General features: G+C 50.1%; 1 protein-coding gene across 1 annotated transcript in view; it reads right to left on the reverse strand.

Moving 5' to 3' along the window:
* Positions 1-15,239, reverse strand: part of ATAD2 (ATPase family AAA domain containing 2) — a 750,324-nt gene that overhangs the window by 539,866 nt on the left and 195,219 nt on the right. Inside the window, exons 6-7 of the mRNA XM_069621583.1 lie at positions 9,118-9,208; positions 6,832-7,014 (exon numbers count right to left, since the gene is read on the reverse strand). Of these exons, the coding sequence (XP_069477684.1) occupies positions 6,832-7,014; positions 9,118-9,208 (274 nt within the window). The remainder of the gene's footprint in view (positions 1-6,831; positions 7,015-9,117; positions 9,209-15,239) is intronic.

A 15,239-nucleotide genomic window follows, 5' to 3' on the forward strand; every position in this document is an offset into this window, starting at 1 on the left:
TACCCTGACCCCCCCTTTTGGTTTTCCTTTAACAAAGCATACCCTTCTTTCAGGCTCAAAGGAACTTTACAAGGCAGTAGAATTTAAACGGTGTGGACAGGCAGTTTCTGTATCGCCTATGTCAACTAAACATTTTAAGCACTTCATCACGCATTCTGCAGTAAGGAACAAGTTACCTGCAACTTTTCTCCAGCATGGGTCTGGCATGGATTCACACGCTCATGAATATTCCCAGTCAAGCTGGGAATCCTCGGTAAAGAAAAAAAATCAGTTTCATTTCTGAACCTTTCTTTCTCTGAACAACCAATCATTGGTCTCTGGGTCATACTGCCCCCAGCCAATGACTGCCCTCTACCCAAGCCCCTCTGGTAGCCATCTTCAGATTTAGTAGCATGTTAGGTGGCAGTAGGACCAAGAGAAGAGCCGCAGAGGGGTAGATGGGAGGGTTTACATGTGAATCCATGCCAGAGCCATGCTGGAGAACAGCTACAGGTAAGTAACTTGTTCCTTCTCCAGCATGGGGTCTGGTATTGATTCACATGCTCATGAATAAAAAATACATAGCAGTACACACACGCACAACCATGGGAGGTGGCAAGGCTCAACATAAGCATCTCTTACCTCCTCACCAGGCACACCTTCAAGTGAACAGGTTGCGTAGCACTGCTTGGGCGACTCTTTGTCGATGCAGTAGAATTTCATGAAGATGTGCGTCGACCTCCACGTTGCAGTCCTGCAGATGTTCAGCAGGGGCACACCAGAAAGGAACGCCATAGTTGCAGCCATCGCTCTGGTCGAATGGGCACTCGAACGGACAGGCAGCAGTTGGTTCGCTAACCAGTGACAATGAGTGATGCAGTTGGAGAGCCACCTGGAAATGGCAGCCTTGGAGAGGGCCTTCCCATGGTTCACAGAGCCACAGTTCACAAAAAGCTGCAAAGTCTTCCGGAAACTCTTCATGCAGTCTACATAGAACTTCAGCCTCTAGCCACATCCAGCGAGTGCAAAGTCCTTTCAGCCGGCGACGAAGGAGTCAGAAAAACACAGGTAACACCAAGGGCTGGTTTGGATGAAAGGCTGACAGCACCTTGGTCATGAAGGGGCGAGTCCTCAGCACCACCCTCGTGTTGCGAAAAGTCAAGTAAGTTGGCTTACAGGACATTGCCTGAATCGCACCCACCCGTCGTGCAGAGGTGCTGGCCACAAGGAATGCAGTCTTCCACGACAAAGACTTCAGCGGCACTGTATGCATAGGTTCGAATGGAGAGCCCATGAGCCTAGTCCATACCACATTGAGTTCCCACGCCGGGGCTGGAGCATTCACCGACGGGAACGAACGGAACAGTTCTTTGGCGAACTCCTTAACCAGATGGTGTGACCATAATGACTACCGTCCCGGAGATATGGTGTAGCGGGAGATGGCCACCAGATGAACTTTGATGGAGGCATGGGACAGTCCTGCTTTGGCCAACAACAGCAAAACACGGCAGTACCTGCGGAACATTGACTTGTAGATGGTCTATCTTCTATGCACGGCACCAAATGGCGAGCCTCTTCCATTTATTCCCATAGCATTTTAGAGTGGACGCTCTGGCCTTGGCAAGCACCTCCTTGCAGTCCACTGGAAGATTGTAACCCCGGAACTCTAACGCTGCAGGAGCCAGGCCTTCAGGTTCAGCGATCCTGGGTCGTGGTGCAGAATTGCGCCTCCTTCCCTGGCGAGTAGATCTGCGACCATCGGAAGCTTGACAGACGCTGACATGCTCAGAAGGTCCAAGTACCATATCTGCCTCGGCCATGCCGGTGCAACAAGGATCATCCTGCACCGGGACCGCTTGAGTGGATTGATAGTTGAAGACGCAACGGTAGTGGAGGGAACGCATACAGAAACAGGCTGTCCCAGGGGAACGAGAATGTGTCCCCCCATGCTCTCCAGCTGGGGAAATCTGCTGGCGAACCTCTGGCACTTGTTTGTCACTGTTGCAGCTGCGGAACAGGTGATCCACTTGGTCCTGCTGAAGTTCCCACTCGTGGCGAGAGCATAGCTCCCTGCTGAGAGAGTCGGTGACAGTTCTCTTCACTCCTGCCAGATGAAACGGGATGAGGAACATCCCCTGGGCGACGGCCCTGTGCCATAGGTCCTGCGCTTCTTTGGAGAGCGCCAGGGATCTGGTTCCCCCCTGCTTGCAGGTGTAAAACAGCGTGGTAGTATTGTCCGTGAAGGCCTGCACCACCTTGCCCTTGAGGGACAGAAGGAAAGACTTGAGGGCGCAGAAGACAGCCCCGCATCTCCAACACGATGTGCAACGATTTCTCCTCCGGTAGCCACAGGCCTCTTGCGTGAAGACTTCCGGTGTGAGCTCCCCAGCCTTCCAGGGAGGGGTCCGTTGTGACAGTCTGTGTGTTGGGGTCTGGAAATCTGCACCTCCGGACAGATTTGCGGACTCCCCACGACTATCACTTGACAGAAGCTCTCGTCGAGCGCAATCTTGTCCTGAAAGCTTTCTGACACTTTTATCCCAACGGGCATCGAGGAACTCCTGTAGTTGACACATCCGTAGCCTTCATAGCCTGATGAGGTAGGTGCAGGACATCATGCTGAGAAGAGACTTGCTGGACCTCACCGTGGCGACCTGCAATGGAGTCAAGCAGGACTTTGCATAGTTCACCAAGAACCCCAGATCAGTAAGTAGGCGAACGGTCCTCACCATGTGATCATCAGCAATGTCCTTTTAACTGGCCAGGATGAGCCAGTCCAGATAAGGGTAGACGTGGATCCCCTGCAGTCGCAGCTGCGCTGCCACTGGCGCCAGGCACTTGGTGAAAACCCTTGGCGCCGACTTCAATTTTAGGGAAGGGCCTTGAATTGGTAGTGCTTCCCTTGAACTACGAAACACAGAAACTTGCGATGCCCCTTATGAATGGGGATGTGGAAGTACGTATCCTCCAAGTCCAGTGACGACAGGAAGCCCCCCCCCTCTTCCAGCTGTCAGAGCATGTGCTGAATAGCGACTATCCAGAATGTTTGGGAATTGATGTATTTGTTTAGTCAACGGAGGTCGATGATGGGCCTCCAGCCTCTGGTCTTTTTCACAAGGAAGTACCTTGAATACACTCCGGCGCCCCGGAGCCCCTTTGGGACGAGCTCTATCGCGTCTTTTCTTAACATGGCCCGCACCTCCAGCAACAGCTGAGGGACGTGGTTTTCCTGCCAGGCCACCAGTGTCAAATTCCAGGGTGCGTTCATGGGTGAGAGCATCCAGCACCCAACGGTCGGCAGAGATGGTCTTCCACACATTGACGAAGTTCGCCAGACGGTCTTCCACCAGGGTGCACAGGGGGCAGGGGTGGAGGGGGCCGACCCCAGGATTGGTTCAATCCTGCTTGGATGTCGAAGGGCCGCCCTTGGGGACCTTGGCGATGACAACATTCTCCTCCGAAGGCCTTGGAGCGGCCCCTGTTTGTTTCCTGGGACAAAGAGCGGGTGGGTTGGCGGTAAGCAGCAGAGCCCCCGCTGAAACCCTTGGAAGAACCTTGGGACTTGCTGCCTGAGTGCCGAAAGGAGAGCCTCCGTAGTTGAAGAGTGCCCAAGGCCTGCGCTGTCTCCATGTCTGTCTTCATGGCTTGTGGAGACTCATCCACAGCCTTCCCAAACAAACTGTCCCCGTCGAAGGGCATATCGAACACCTTCGGCTGAACGACCTAATGAAAGTTGGTGGCCTTGAGCCAGCCACAACGACGTAAGGCCAACGCTGTTGACCATTTGGCGGACCCCTGCGACTGCAATGTCCGTGGCCACCCTGATGGTGTGGTCCGACGCCACTTCACCTTCCTGCAGAATTTCCATTGCTTCCGATCTCTTGTCATTGGGGAGGAAGTCCAGGATGGGGGCGATCTTGCACCACAGCTCTCGGTCGTAGCGTGCTGCGAGGGCGTTTGCGGCCTTGATGGTCGTCACCGCAGAATAGATAACCCGTCGTCCCATGGCATCTAACTTCTTGCCCTCGCCGTCCCGAGGGGTGGATGCTGCCGAAGAAGAGGCACCCGAAAACTACTTATTGGCGCCGCTGACACCACATAGTCCGGAGACGGTTGGGCCCGCAAGCACTTGGGTGCACAGTCCGGCACCCTGTACTTCAAGGCGATCCCTCTTCGCAGTGGCCCTAGAAGGGTTCTTCATGAGAGACAAACCTTTGTCCCAAATGTCATCCAGGAGTGGGACCAAGAGGATGTCTTTCTCTTCGCCTCGCGGCACTGGTATGAGTATCCCTCCTCTGGAGCGAGCTGTAAGAGTTCCGAGGCTCTGGATATCATTGCGTGGAACGAGCCCATCTCCTCCGGCAGGGAAGATCTGGGAGGCGGCAACAGGAGGTCCCCTATCCCGCCGTCACCCGTGGCAGTCGTCGCATCAGGATCCGTCTCAGCCCTTGGGGTGGGGTGGGGGGGCAAGAGAGCGATGGGTGGCAAGGAGGTGTACTCTCCTTCTTGGCTGGAGGCTCCCCTGTTGCCAGTGGGGGTGGCTCTCGTTGCGGGTGCTGGCGCAGTAGGCATCCTGGTCTGTATCTCAGAGACCAGAGTATGCAGTGCCGAGAGAATATCCACCAAAAGGTATCTAGGAGGTAATTGGGGAGGGGGATTGGCAGCTGAGGTGGAGGCGGAATAGGCAGCTGTGGCACCGGCTGGGAGCCCAGACCCTCATCGTCTTGCTGCTCTTCCTCGACGGTGCACCCGCCACATAAGGTGGAGTGTGCTGATCTCACAAAAGAAAAAGGATAAAAAGTATCACCCTATCCTTGGAAACGTGTTCACACAAGGAAAAATGTGTTTAAAGGGTGCTCTCCCAGCAACACTGCACAAAAGGTGTGCGATGCAGAAGTAAATTACAGATGCCTTAGAAAAGATGCAGGACTGCATGACTCCATAAAATACAAAAATATTGAACAAGGGTCCCCATAGTCTGAGCAAAAGAATTAGATGAGTGGGAAAAGGCTCCCAGTCACTAAGGCGAACAGACAAGAAAATCCAGTAGTCCAGCAAAAAGTGCTAGGGGACTCACAGGTGGAGGTTTGGCATAAAAATGAAAAATCATAGCATAAGTGTCTTTTTGACTTTGTGTGCGCCCAAAGGTCTTAGAACTCTTCTACAAAAGGAGCTCCCCAATAGACTAAACCTGGCTGCTCAGCCATAGCTACCAAACCTTTTGGGTCGTGCAGGCCTAAATCTAAGAATTTGAGCCCTGTACACTAAAGCAGAGTCTTATACACGCCTACCGTAGGTGGACTTTAGTAAAGCTCCCCAAAAGGGAAAAATATCCCCTTAGTTTTGGCTCCCATAATTTACTACGGTAGCAGTCCCGACCTTATGCAGTGTGCTGACAGGGACCATAGCGTCCCTTTAGCAATGTGTTTTTGCATAAACTGGTGAGCGCCTAGACCCCACCAGTGCAGGAATGGACCCTTTTTAAATGACTTTTGTATTTTACTTTTTGCAGCGCCAGCCAGCTTCCATTGAGTGCATGTTCCAAGTAGCAGTTTTACCTTTTGACCTATGTTTTGGACGAAGTCTCCCGGGCAGCCTTTGCAGCCATGATTTTACACTTCATGTGACCAAATACTCAAAATGGCCCTCTTCAGATTTCAAGTCCTGTTCAGACGGCCAGTCCTTTGTTAGCTGTCCTAAAATTCCATTGAAGTGGCAGGAAGGATGACAATTTACTGTGTTTGAGATACAGGTGGGAGAATAGCTCAGGAGCAACACGTATGTCTTGAAAGCAAGACACAGAGCAACATAGGTTCGAATGAGATTGGTCTCGGTATTTGGCACATAATAATAGATAAATAGTCAAAGCATTATCCGATCGAATGCAAAACATCACTTGTGAAAAGTTAAGCAGTCGAAAAATGCCACCAGCCAGTCTTGGACACATCCGGTAAGTAATAAAAAGTGTTACTAAAAGAAAAAAAGGATTACAAAGTACCCCTACACACTTCACTTCAGCTGCTCTTTAAACAGATAATCTAAGCAAGAAAAGTAAAAGGCATTACTTTCAAAAGTCTGACAGCAATCAAAAAATAACAAAATGTTGGGGGATCCATTTAGGTCAATGGAGTGACTGCTGCAAAGAAAACCTTTCCCAACACTAGTTTAGAAGCAATCTACAAATTCACACTCCATACGCAATATTGCACCCTTTCAAACATTCAGCAGCCAACCAACCTTTGGGTGTAGCCAGATTCAAACTTTCCTAGGCAAACACACAGAATACGGTTTAAGCCTGGACTTCAGATATCCTAACTCACCAGATCTGGTCTGGGCTGCCCTGGCTTCAGGCTTCCTGGGCTCACGGTGGCCAATACCATATGTGGCCACCTCCTTTCACACAAAGGGAGTCCCGTTTAGCTGCTGAACTCCTTCAGAGTTTCTAATGTATCGTATGAAGTGGATCTTTGCCAGAGTGCAGATGTGTTCCTTAATCGAATATGTACTCTAAGTGCTTGGGGCACATGCCACGGACTCTCCCAGTGCACATCTTCCAGGACTCTTGCAGTTAGCTGGAGAAGTTTACTACCACATGAAAATAGTACCTTTTGGCCCCCTATTTTCAGAGCTTAACGTCTCAAGGAGCAATCACACATTGCTGCGCTCTCATTGAAAACTTGGATGAGTATTAGCTATGAAAAATTGTGAATCGGCACAAGCAGAAAAATTGCCGGTCTCACTCCAACAGCATCACATTGGTGTGAAATCCAAAAGCAACATGCGTCACCAAATATAAACTGCACAAAAAACCACCATGGGCTGCCTTTTGCATATACAGGGGAGGCACATTACCTTCCAAAGGAGCCTGATAACGAACTACTTCTTTCCTCTGTCTGAAGTCATAACGTTTTTGGTTATCTTCTTCTCCGTCTTCATCCTCGTCCTCGTCTTCATCTTCGTCCTCGTCTTCATCCTCATCCTCATCTTCCTCGTCATCCTCATCCTCCTCTTGGTCTTCGCCTTCTTCAGATGATTCTAAAGATTAAAACAAGTGAGCATAAGTAGGGTTCACTTTTCCATGTAGTATAACACAAAGCAAACTCATCATAAAACAAAAATGCGTATTGCCATCTTGAAGCACATCCTATTCCCAATCCTGTATGTGTTCAGAGATAGCAACAATGGCAAAGCAAGCATGCCTATTACTTGTAAAGAGATTCTTAGAGTCCACCCTTTTCTGGTGATCAGAAGGCAGACGATGCCTAGCAAAACTCTACCAAGTTAGTGTGACTGAGCAGCAAGGCTTAGAATTCAGATAGTTTGAGTGGTGAAGGGTGCAGTTATGCACACACTGAACACTCTTAATACAAGTTAGGCAGAATGTATAAAAGTACAGTCATTTATTAAGGGCATGAACGACTGAATAAAATTTAAAAAACAAATCACAGTTAAGAAAAATCACTGAATGTACATTTATCATATGAACGTTTACCTTTGCATGCCCTAACTGCACAGCTCCAACACCAAACGCAGTTAAGATCAGAATTTTTGGATCACTATTTTTGATGAATGTTATGTAAGATTTTCCGGACCGGCGTCAACCCCAGAACCTTTTGCTTTACTGGTGGATTATTTCTCCTTATACCTCCGAGTGGGAACCATTTTCCACACCCAGAATCTTTTACTCTTTTTATGGTGTCATTTTAGGTATCCTCTTGACAATTTTTTCGCAAAAAGTGCCTATTGTTGCTGGGTTGCCCCTGGGGCTCCCCCGTTAACTTTCTCTGGCTAACCTTGTGAGAACTACAGTTCAAGGGTAGAAATGATCTTTGGATCCCTTTTACATTTTATTAGGCAAGACCACCACCCACCATCTTGTGTGGAGGGCTGAGGCGATAGAGTATCCCCTTTCATTTTAAATGAGACATTTATGTTACAAGGACAAACTTACGTTTAATGGCTGGTGGCAGTGAACCTTTTATTATTAATTTGGTGCACCTTTACCGCGGGCCGTTTGCACAACCCCGGTAAAGGCACACATGGGTGCTAATTTTACCAAAATGGCCCCAGTCTTCTTTTTTCACCATTTTAGCGCTTGTACTCTATGTTCCTTCCCCTGACCTCCAGGGTGGGAAATTCCTTTGTGTGATTTTTATCTTCTACGGGAGTCCTGCAGACTCCCCCCGCCCAGGCTCCAGATTGTCTGTGAATGTAGGAAAAGAGGGAGGAGTCCAAAACTCTGCAGCCCTTTGTCATCCAGCCTGAGTGTGAGAATCCAGTTAAAACTGGGAGGCTGGCTGTCTTGAAATTATTGCCAACACCCCCTCTGCCCCCCCTCTCCCAGGTTTGAATGGTTCAAGGCTGATTGTATGGTTTCACTAAACCCTTAGTTGGACTTCAGAAAAACTGTCCAAACATCGCTGTATCAACATGACCTGCTGCTGATTCAAACAGGTCGTTGGCCACTTGTCTTGACTCGCATAACCAAGTCAGGAATTGTTCCTTCCTCATCTCTGAGGTCCCCTACAAAGTCCTCCATTTTCTTGCACAATTTGTTGCAGCCTGCTAAGATCGCCTCATAATCCGGTAAACACGCCTACCTGCATTACCATGGCCTTTTCTTGTTTGCCCGAGGGTCTAAGTGTTGCACTGCCTGACCCTGCATTGGAGTTGTATTGTATTGAGCACACCATGTGTCGATACCACCACTGAATGCACCGGTGGGTTCGTAGTGCTGCATATGGTTTCACTGGAAGCTGGTCTGTACCCGACAGTTTTCTATTGGGGTCTCGTATTTTCACAAATTCTTTTTGCCTCTGCCAGGATGTCTGGCTGGATTGGTATGCATACAGGTCCTTTTTAACCAAGCAAAACAATCAAACCTACACCACATACAAAGAATGGTGCTAGGAATAACTTCCCACAGCTTTCATGAAAGCCAACAGTGAAAAAAGGCATGTGCATGCATGAAATAAAAGTTGGATCCCAGAAAACAAAATATTCTTCCACCCAGAAAGATCGGTTAAATCAGCCTAGTAAGTTTATGGAAAAACCCTCATAATTAAACATTTCAATTACAGTGCACAAACTAAAAAAAACACGACACTCCACAAAAAAAAGAAGACAAAAAAAACTCACCTGCACTTTCATCTTGATTGTCAGTAGTTTCTTCATCAACAACAGTAGGTTTTCTTCTTCGTTTTACACGCGAGTACATGTCAAGATGTTCCTAGCCATCAAGGATTTGCAGGAAAGAACAAAAGCAATTAAGAAAGTGCTTATAAGCAAACACTAGGATGTGTATTTGTACCTATTAGAAAAACAGGGATTTCAATCAGCAAGGACGTTAATACATTTACAGACTTCAGAAGCATACCCCGGAAAGGTACCTGTACAAAGATGAAAACAAGTGATGAGCCAGTTTGAGGGTTTGACAGGCTAGGGACAATACAAAACCAAACAAAAGAAAAGGTTACTTGGTAATATTAACCTGGGGGGGCACATGCTTTCAACTAAAGAGTGCTCTAGAAAGATACAAAACTACATTACGATGCACTGGAGGGAGTGCGGGGAGGGGATGTAAGGGGAAGAGTCGGGTAGCAATGATGGGAAGAGGGCAGTAACAGCTGCCTTTTTGGCAATGGAGCAAAGTTTACACTGAGCTTTGAAGAGATACATAGTCAGGCTCGCTTTGCGATGGACAGCCGGTACCCAATGGAGTGGGGCAAGTAGGCAGAGAGAGCAGAAGGATGCACAGGGGGTAATGCAACAGAAAGATTTTGTGCAGAAGAGGAATAGAGGGAATAAAATGCTGAGCATACAGAGATATAATCGGACGAGTACTGAGAAACAAGACCATTGATAACTTTGTAGATTAGGAGAAGCAACTTGAAAATGGATCAGTTGTGAATGGAGTACAAACCACCATAGTGAAGCTAGCCAGAAGTGGGGTAACAAAAAGGAGTACTTTGTCTAGACATAGGAAGGCCAAGGATCAGGCACAAGCAGCAGTTGGATTGCTGAGCAAGTGGGTGCATATTAGTGTTTATAGAGTTTTGGCCTACCTCACTAGGCACCTACACCTGCGACCTCAGTTAAAAATATGGTTTTTCTGTTCTCATCTGCTCTTTCCAAGGCACCCAAGGTGGCGTCTGTCTGCAAATCTGGGCACTTTAAATTACAGATTTACTTGAGGTGCTCCCCTTCATTCCAGCCAAACATCGGGCTCCTGTGGTGGCGGCGCTGGTTTTCAGCACCACAGATTACTGTAACTCTTTACCTGGCCTAGCCTATCTACCTCACCGAGCGCCTTAAACTGCTTCAAAACTCTTGCGGCTTGGGTGGCAATTCGTCCTCCTCCCTGTGCTCACATGACTCCGCTACTCAAGCAACTTGATTGGCTCCCGAGAAGCGCTTTCTTTTTAAATCCCTGTGCCTAGTACACTGCGCTTTTTACAATCAAGGCACTGAATACTTGCAGGAAAAAGTCTCCCGCTATGTGCCATCCCGATCTTTGCGCTCCTAGTTGGCTTTAATGATCGCTGTTCCGCGAGTTAGCCTGTCTCGGATTGGCGGTCACGCTTTCTCCGTAATGGCTGCCTTACCCTGGAACAGACTTCCCTTCGCTCTCCGAGCCAGCGAAAACCATCTGGTTTTCCGCCGTGTCCTGAAGACCCATTTGTTCTAGTACTTACTGCTGCACCTTACTGCCTACCTTAGCGCCAAGATACCTCCGGGTGAATATTGCGCTTTAGAAGAACAAGTTACTCTCTTACCTGGTAACGTTCTTTCGATGGGATGGTCCAACGACGTATTCCATATCTATGACTGTAATCACCACAGCTGTGCTGCTTCGGTAAAAAATGTCAGCGTCTGCGTCGATGACGTAGATGTGCCGTCCTCGAGGATCTCCTCTGGCGGCCGACGTCACCCGATGTGATAAGGACGCACGACGCCCGTATCCTCAGTTGTAGTTTTTTTTCTTGAACGTGTGCCACCAGTCTTCTGCCAGTCTGACACAAAGCCTTGCAGAAACGTAAGCTGTAATCGCATAAGAAATTCTCTAGCGGGGAAGGTAGGGAGGGAGCGATATGGAATACATCGTCGGACCATCCCAAAGAAAGAACGTTAGCAGGTAAGAGTAACTTTTTCTTCGAGGGGATTGGGTCCTCCGACGTATTCCATTATCTATGACAGACTCTCAAAGCAGTACGAATGCAAGGAGGTGGGAAAAGAATTTAGAAAAAAGAAATTTAGCATGCCCAATCAAATTGCTGAGTAAAGGACTGCCTTGCCAAAGGCCAGATCCTGCCCCCGGATGGAATCGAGGGAATAGTGACGTACAAAAGTATGTACCGAAGCCCAGGTGGCTGCATCACAGATGATGCGAATAGGAACACCCCTCTGCAGGGCAGTAGAGGCAGCCATACCCCTGGTAGAATGGGCCCGCAAGCCGATTGGGGGGGTCCTTACCCGCCAAGCGGTAACACTCAGAGATAGCCAAAATAATCCAGCGAGACAAAGTCTGTTTCGTCACAGCCTGTCCCAAACGCTTTCCAGCGTAACCAATAAAGAGCTGATCGTCCACTCTGACCCGAGACATGCGTGAAACATAAAAGCTTAACGCTCTCCTAGGATCAAGCCTATGGAGCCTCTCCTCTTCCTTACCAGGATGTGGAGGAGGATAAAATGCCGGCAGAACAACCTTCTGGCCTAAATGAAATTCCGACACCACCTTCGAAAGAAAAGAAGGACAAACTCTAAGGACAACCCTGTCCTTATGAAACACAGTGAAGGGTGGTTTAACTGAAAGTGCCTGTAACTCACTCACTCTGCGAGCGGAAGTGACCGCAACTAAAAATACAGTTTTCAGAGTTAACCATCTCAAAGGGCAAGAATGCAAAGGCTCAAACGGAGCACCCATCAGAAACTTGAGAACAAGGTTCAAGTCCCAACCGGGCACCTGGAAAGGTGACGGAGGGAACACATTAGTGAACCCTTTCAGAAACTGAGAAATTAAAAGGAATTTTAAAATAGCAACACTCTTCAGACGAGCGCTTAAATATGGACAGCGCCACCAGGTAACCTTTAATGGTACCCACTTGAAGGCCCCTGTGGGCGAAAGAAAGCAAAAAAGAGAACCATGGGAATTTCACATGCAAAAGGATCCACATTCTTAACCCTGCACCAGTCGCAGAACTTACTACAACGGCACAGGGACTTTGTTGCGGGCCTTCCGGCCGAAAGCAACACCTCCATCACGTCTTCAGGGAGGTCCAAATCCTTATACCTCAACCTTTCAGAAACCAAGCGTGAAGGTTGAGGGACCTGACCTCTGGATGGAGAACCAGACCCCCCCTCCCGTGAGAGCAGATCGTCTCGGAAGAGAAGACAACGTGGAGGACAGATGGACAAGTCGAGAAGGTCCGGGTACCACGTCCGCCGGGCCCACGCCGGAGCAATGAGGATCATCCGGGAACCGAACCTCTGTAACCTCTGCAGTACTTGCAGGATGACGGGGACTGGAGGAAACGCGTACAGCAGTGGGAATGACCACTCCACCGCGAACGCGTCTCCTAAGGCTCAGTTTGGAGGAAATTCCCGCGAGCAGAACCTCTCGCACTTCCGGTTGACACTGGAGGCGAAGAGATCCACTTGAGGGGTCCCCCAAAGGGCGAAGATCTCCAGGAGAATCTCCAGAGCCAACTCCCACTCGTGAGAGATCGCGCTCTGCCTGCTCAGAGCGTCCGCCGTCTCGTTTTTGTCTCCTGCCAGATGAACTGCTGAGATCAAAACATCCTGCTGGATTGCCCAGAACCAGAGCTGCTTCGCCTCCCTGCACCAAGGAAGTGACCCTGCCCCCCCCCCCTTCTGTTGAGGTAGTGCATGGCCACCGTGTTGTCCGTCAGGATCAGGACATTCTTTGCTCACACAGTCGGCAGAAAAGCCTTCAGGGCTAGCCTGACAGCCCTCAGCTCCAACAGATTGATATGGAGTCTGGACTCCGACGGAGACCAACGACCGCCGACTGTCAACTCGTTGACATGAGCTCCCCATCCCGTGAGGGATGCGTCAGTTATGATCATCAGCTCCGGCCAGGGCAGCCAAAATGGAGCCCCCCTCATCAGATTGCCTTCTTCGGCCCACCACAGAAGGTCCTGGGCGACCGAAAACGGCACCTGAACAGGGTCCGACATCCTGCCGGAGGACTGAGACCACTGGAGCTTGAGTGCCCATTGCAAAGATCTCATCCGCAACCTGGCCTCTGGCACCAGAAGAAAGCAGGATGCCATGAGGCCAAGCAGTCTCAAGAACTCGAATGCTGGGAGAGTCTGGGCAAGTTGAAACTTGTGCACCATCTGCTGAATGTGATGAGCCCTCACCAGGGGAGGAAAACACTGCACCAGCAACGTGTCAAGCACTGCTCCGATGTACTGGAGCCTCAGAGTTGGTGTCAAATGGGACTTCTTTAAATTGAGGGAGAAGCCCAGCTTGTGGACGGAGTGGCAGGTGACTGACAGATGACCCAGGACTTGCTCGGGAGAGCACGCCCTGATCAACCAATCCTCCAGGTAGGGGTAGACGGGAATCCCCCCTTTCCTGAGGTGCGCTGCCACCACTACCATGAGCTTGGTGAAGACCCTCGGGGCGGAGGTCAAGCCGAACGGCAGGACCCGAAACTGAAAGTGCGAGTCGCCAACCGCAAACCTCAGGTACTTCTTGTGCTTTGGATAGATAGGCACATGAAAATAAGCGTCCTTGAGGTCGAGAGACACCAACCAGTCCTGAAGTTGAAGGGCCTGGAGGACTTGAGAAAGAGTAACCATCTTGAACTTGTCCTTCCTGAGGAGTTTGTTCAAACCGTGCAAGTCCATGATGGATCTCAATCCCCCCCCACCCCCGTCTTTCTTGGAAATCAAAAAATAAGGGGAATACCATCCCTTGTTCCTCTCCGCTACAGGTACCAGTTCTATGGCGCCTTTCTCCAGCAGGGATTGAATTTCCTGCGCAAGGAGCGGATCAAGACTCTTCAAAGAGAGATTCCCTGGTGGATTGTCTTTAGGCCTCTGCCGGAAAGGAAGACAGTAGCCATGGGTTATGATCTCCAGAACCCCGACATTTTAAGTAATGGCGCGCCACTCTGCAAGATGCTGCGCCAGCCTTCCCCCAAATGGCAAACCATAGGACATGGACTCATGACTGAGCTGTAGCGGCTGCGGCGGTGCCTGAGGGCAAAGAGGCAACAGCCCGAGCGGCCTTGGCACCTCGAGTACCTTGTTTTCCACCTCTGGCACTCCTACGGTGGCCCCTTTGACTGGCAGCTCTTCTCGCTTTCCAAAGGAGGAGTAATAACGAAAAGGAACCTCCCCTCCATTGCTGTCCCCTAGGACGAAAAGGCGAAGGTTGTCGAACTGCAGCGCCCAACGACTTTGCTGCAGCTTTGGAGGTCTGCAACCTCTCAAGGCTCTCGTCAGCCTTGCTGCCAAACAGATGTTCCCCGTCAAAGGGCATGTTGAGGAGCCGGGCCTGCACATCAGGAGCAAACCCAGACTTCCGCAACCACGCAAACCTGCGTATCACGGTGCTCGCCGCCATGGACCGGCTGACGCAATCTGCCATGTCCAAACCCGACTGAACGGCCTCACACATAGCATCCTTGCCATCCTGAACCATGGCAAGAAAACCACCCCATTCATCCCCTTCAGGAATATGTTCAGCCGCCAAGGAAACCGTTCCACATAGTGTGCGTGAAATGAGACAAGGCACAAATGGAGTTGGCCGCCTGAAGCGCCATATCCCCTGCAGAAAACATTTTCTTCGCCCAGCCGTCAAAACGCTTGTTGTCCCTATCAGGAGGGATGGTAGGGTACGACGCCTGCTTTGCGGGGCCGAAGCCACCTGCACCACCAAACTCTCCGGAGTAGGGTGCTTGGACAAGTAGCAGGGGTCACTACTGGCTGGGCGGTATTTTTGCAGCAATGACTTGCTCACTGCCGGGAGAATCTCCGGAGCAGTCCAAGCCGCTGCCACCCTTCTTTGCAGAGCCAGTCAGTTGGTGGACCAATGTCGAGGATGTCCGTAAGGTCATCCTGAACAAACTCCCCAGGGGAGCAGACCATCCTAAGTACTCGGAGACCTGTGACATAAGTCGCTGGTACGAAGAATCGGCATGAGTGCCAGGCTCAGGCCTACAAAACTCCACCTCCGGAGAGGTGTCCAGCCCACCAGCATCATGTAGGGACTGCCTCAGGTCCTCAAAC

Source organism: Ambystoma mexicanum, chromosome 5q (genome assembly GCF_040938575.1).
Source record: "Ambystoma mexicanum isolate Mex_15411 chromosome 5q, UKY_AmexF1_1, whole genome shotgun sequence".
NCBI lineage: Eukaryota > Metazoa > Chordata > Amphibia > Caudata > Ambystomatidae > Ambystoma > Ambystoma mexicanum.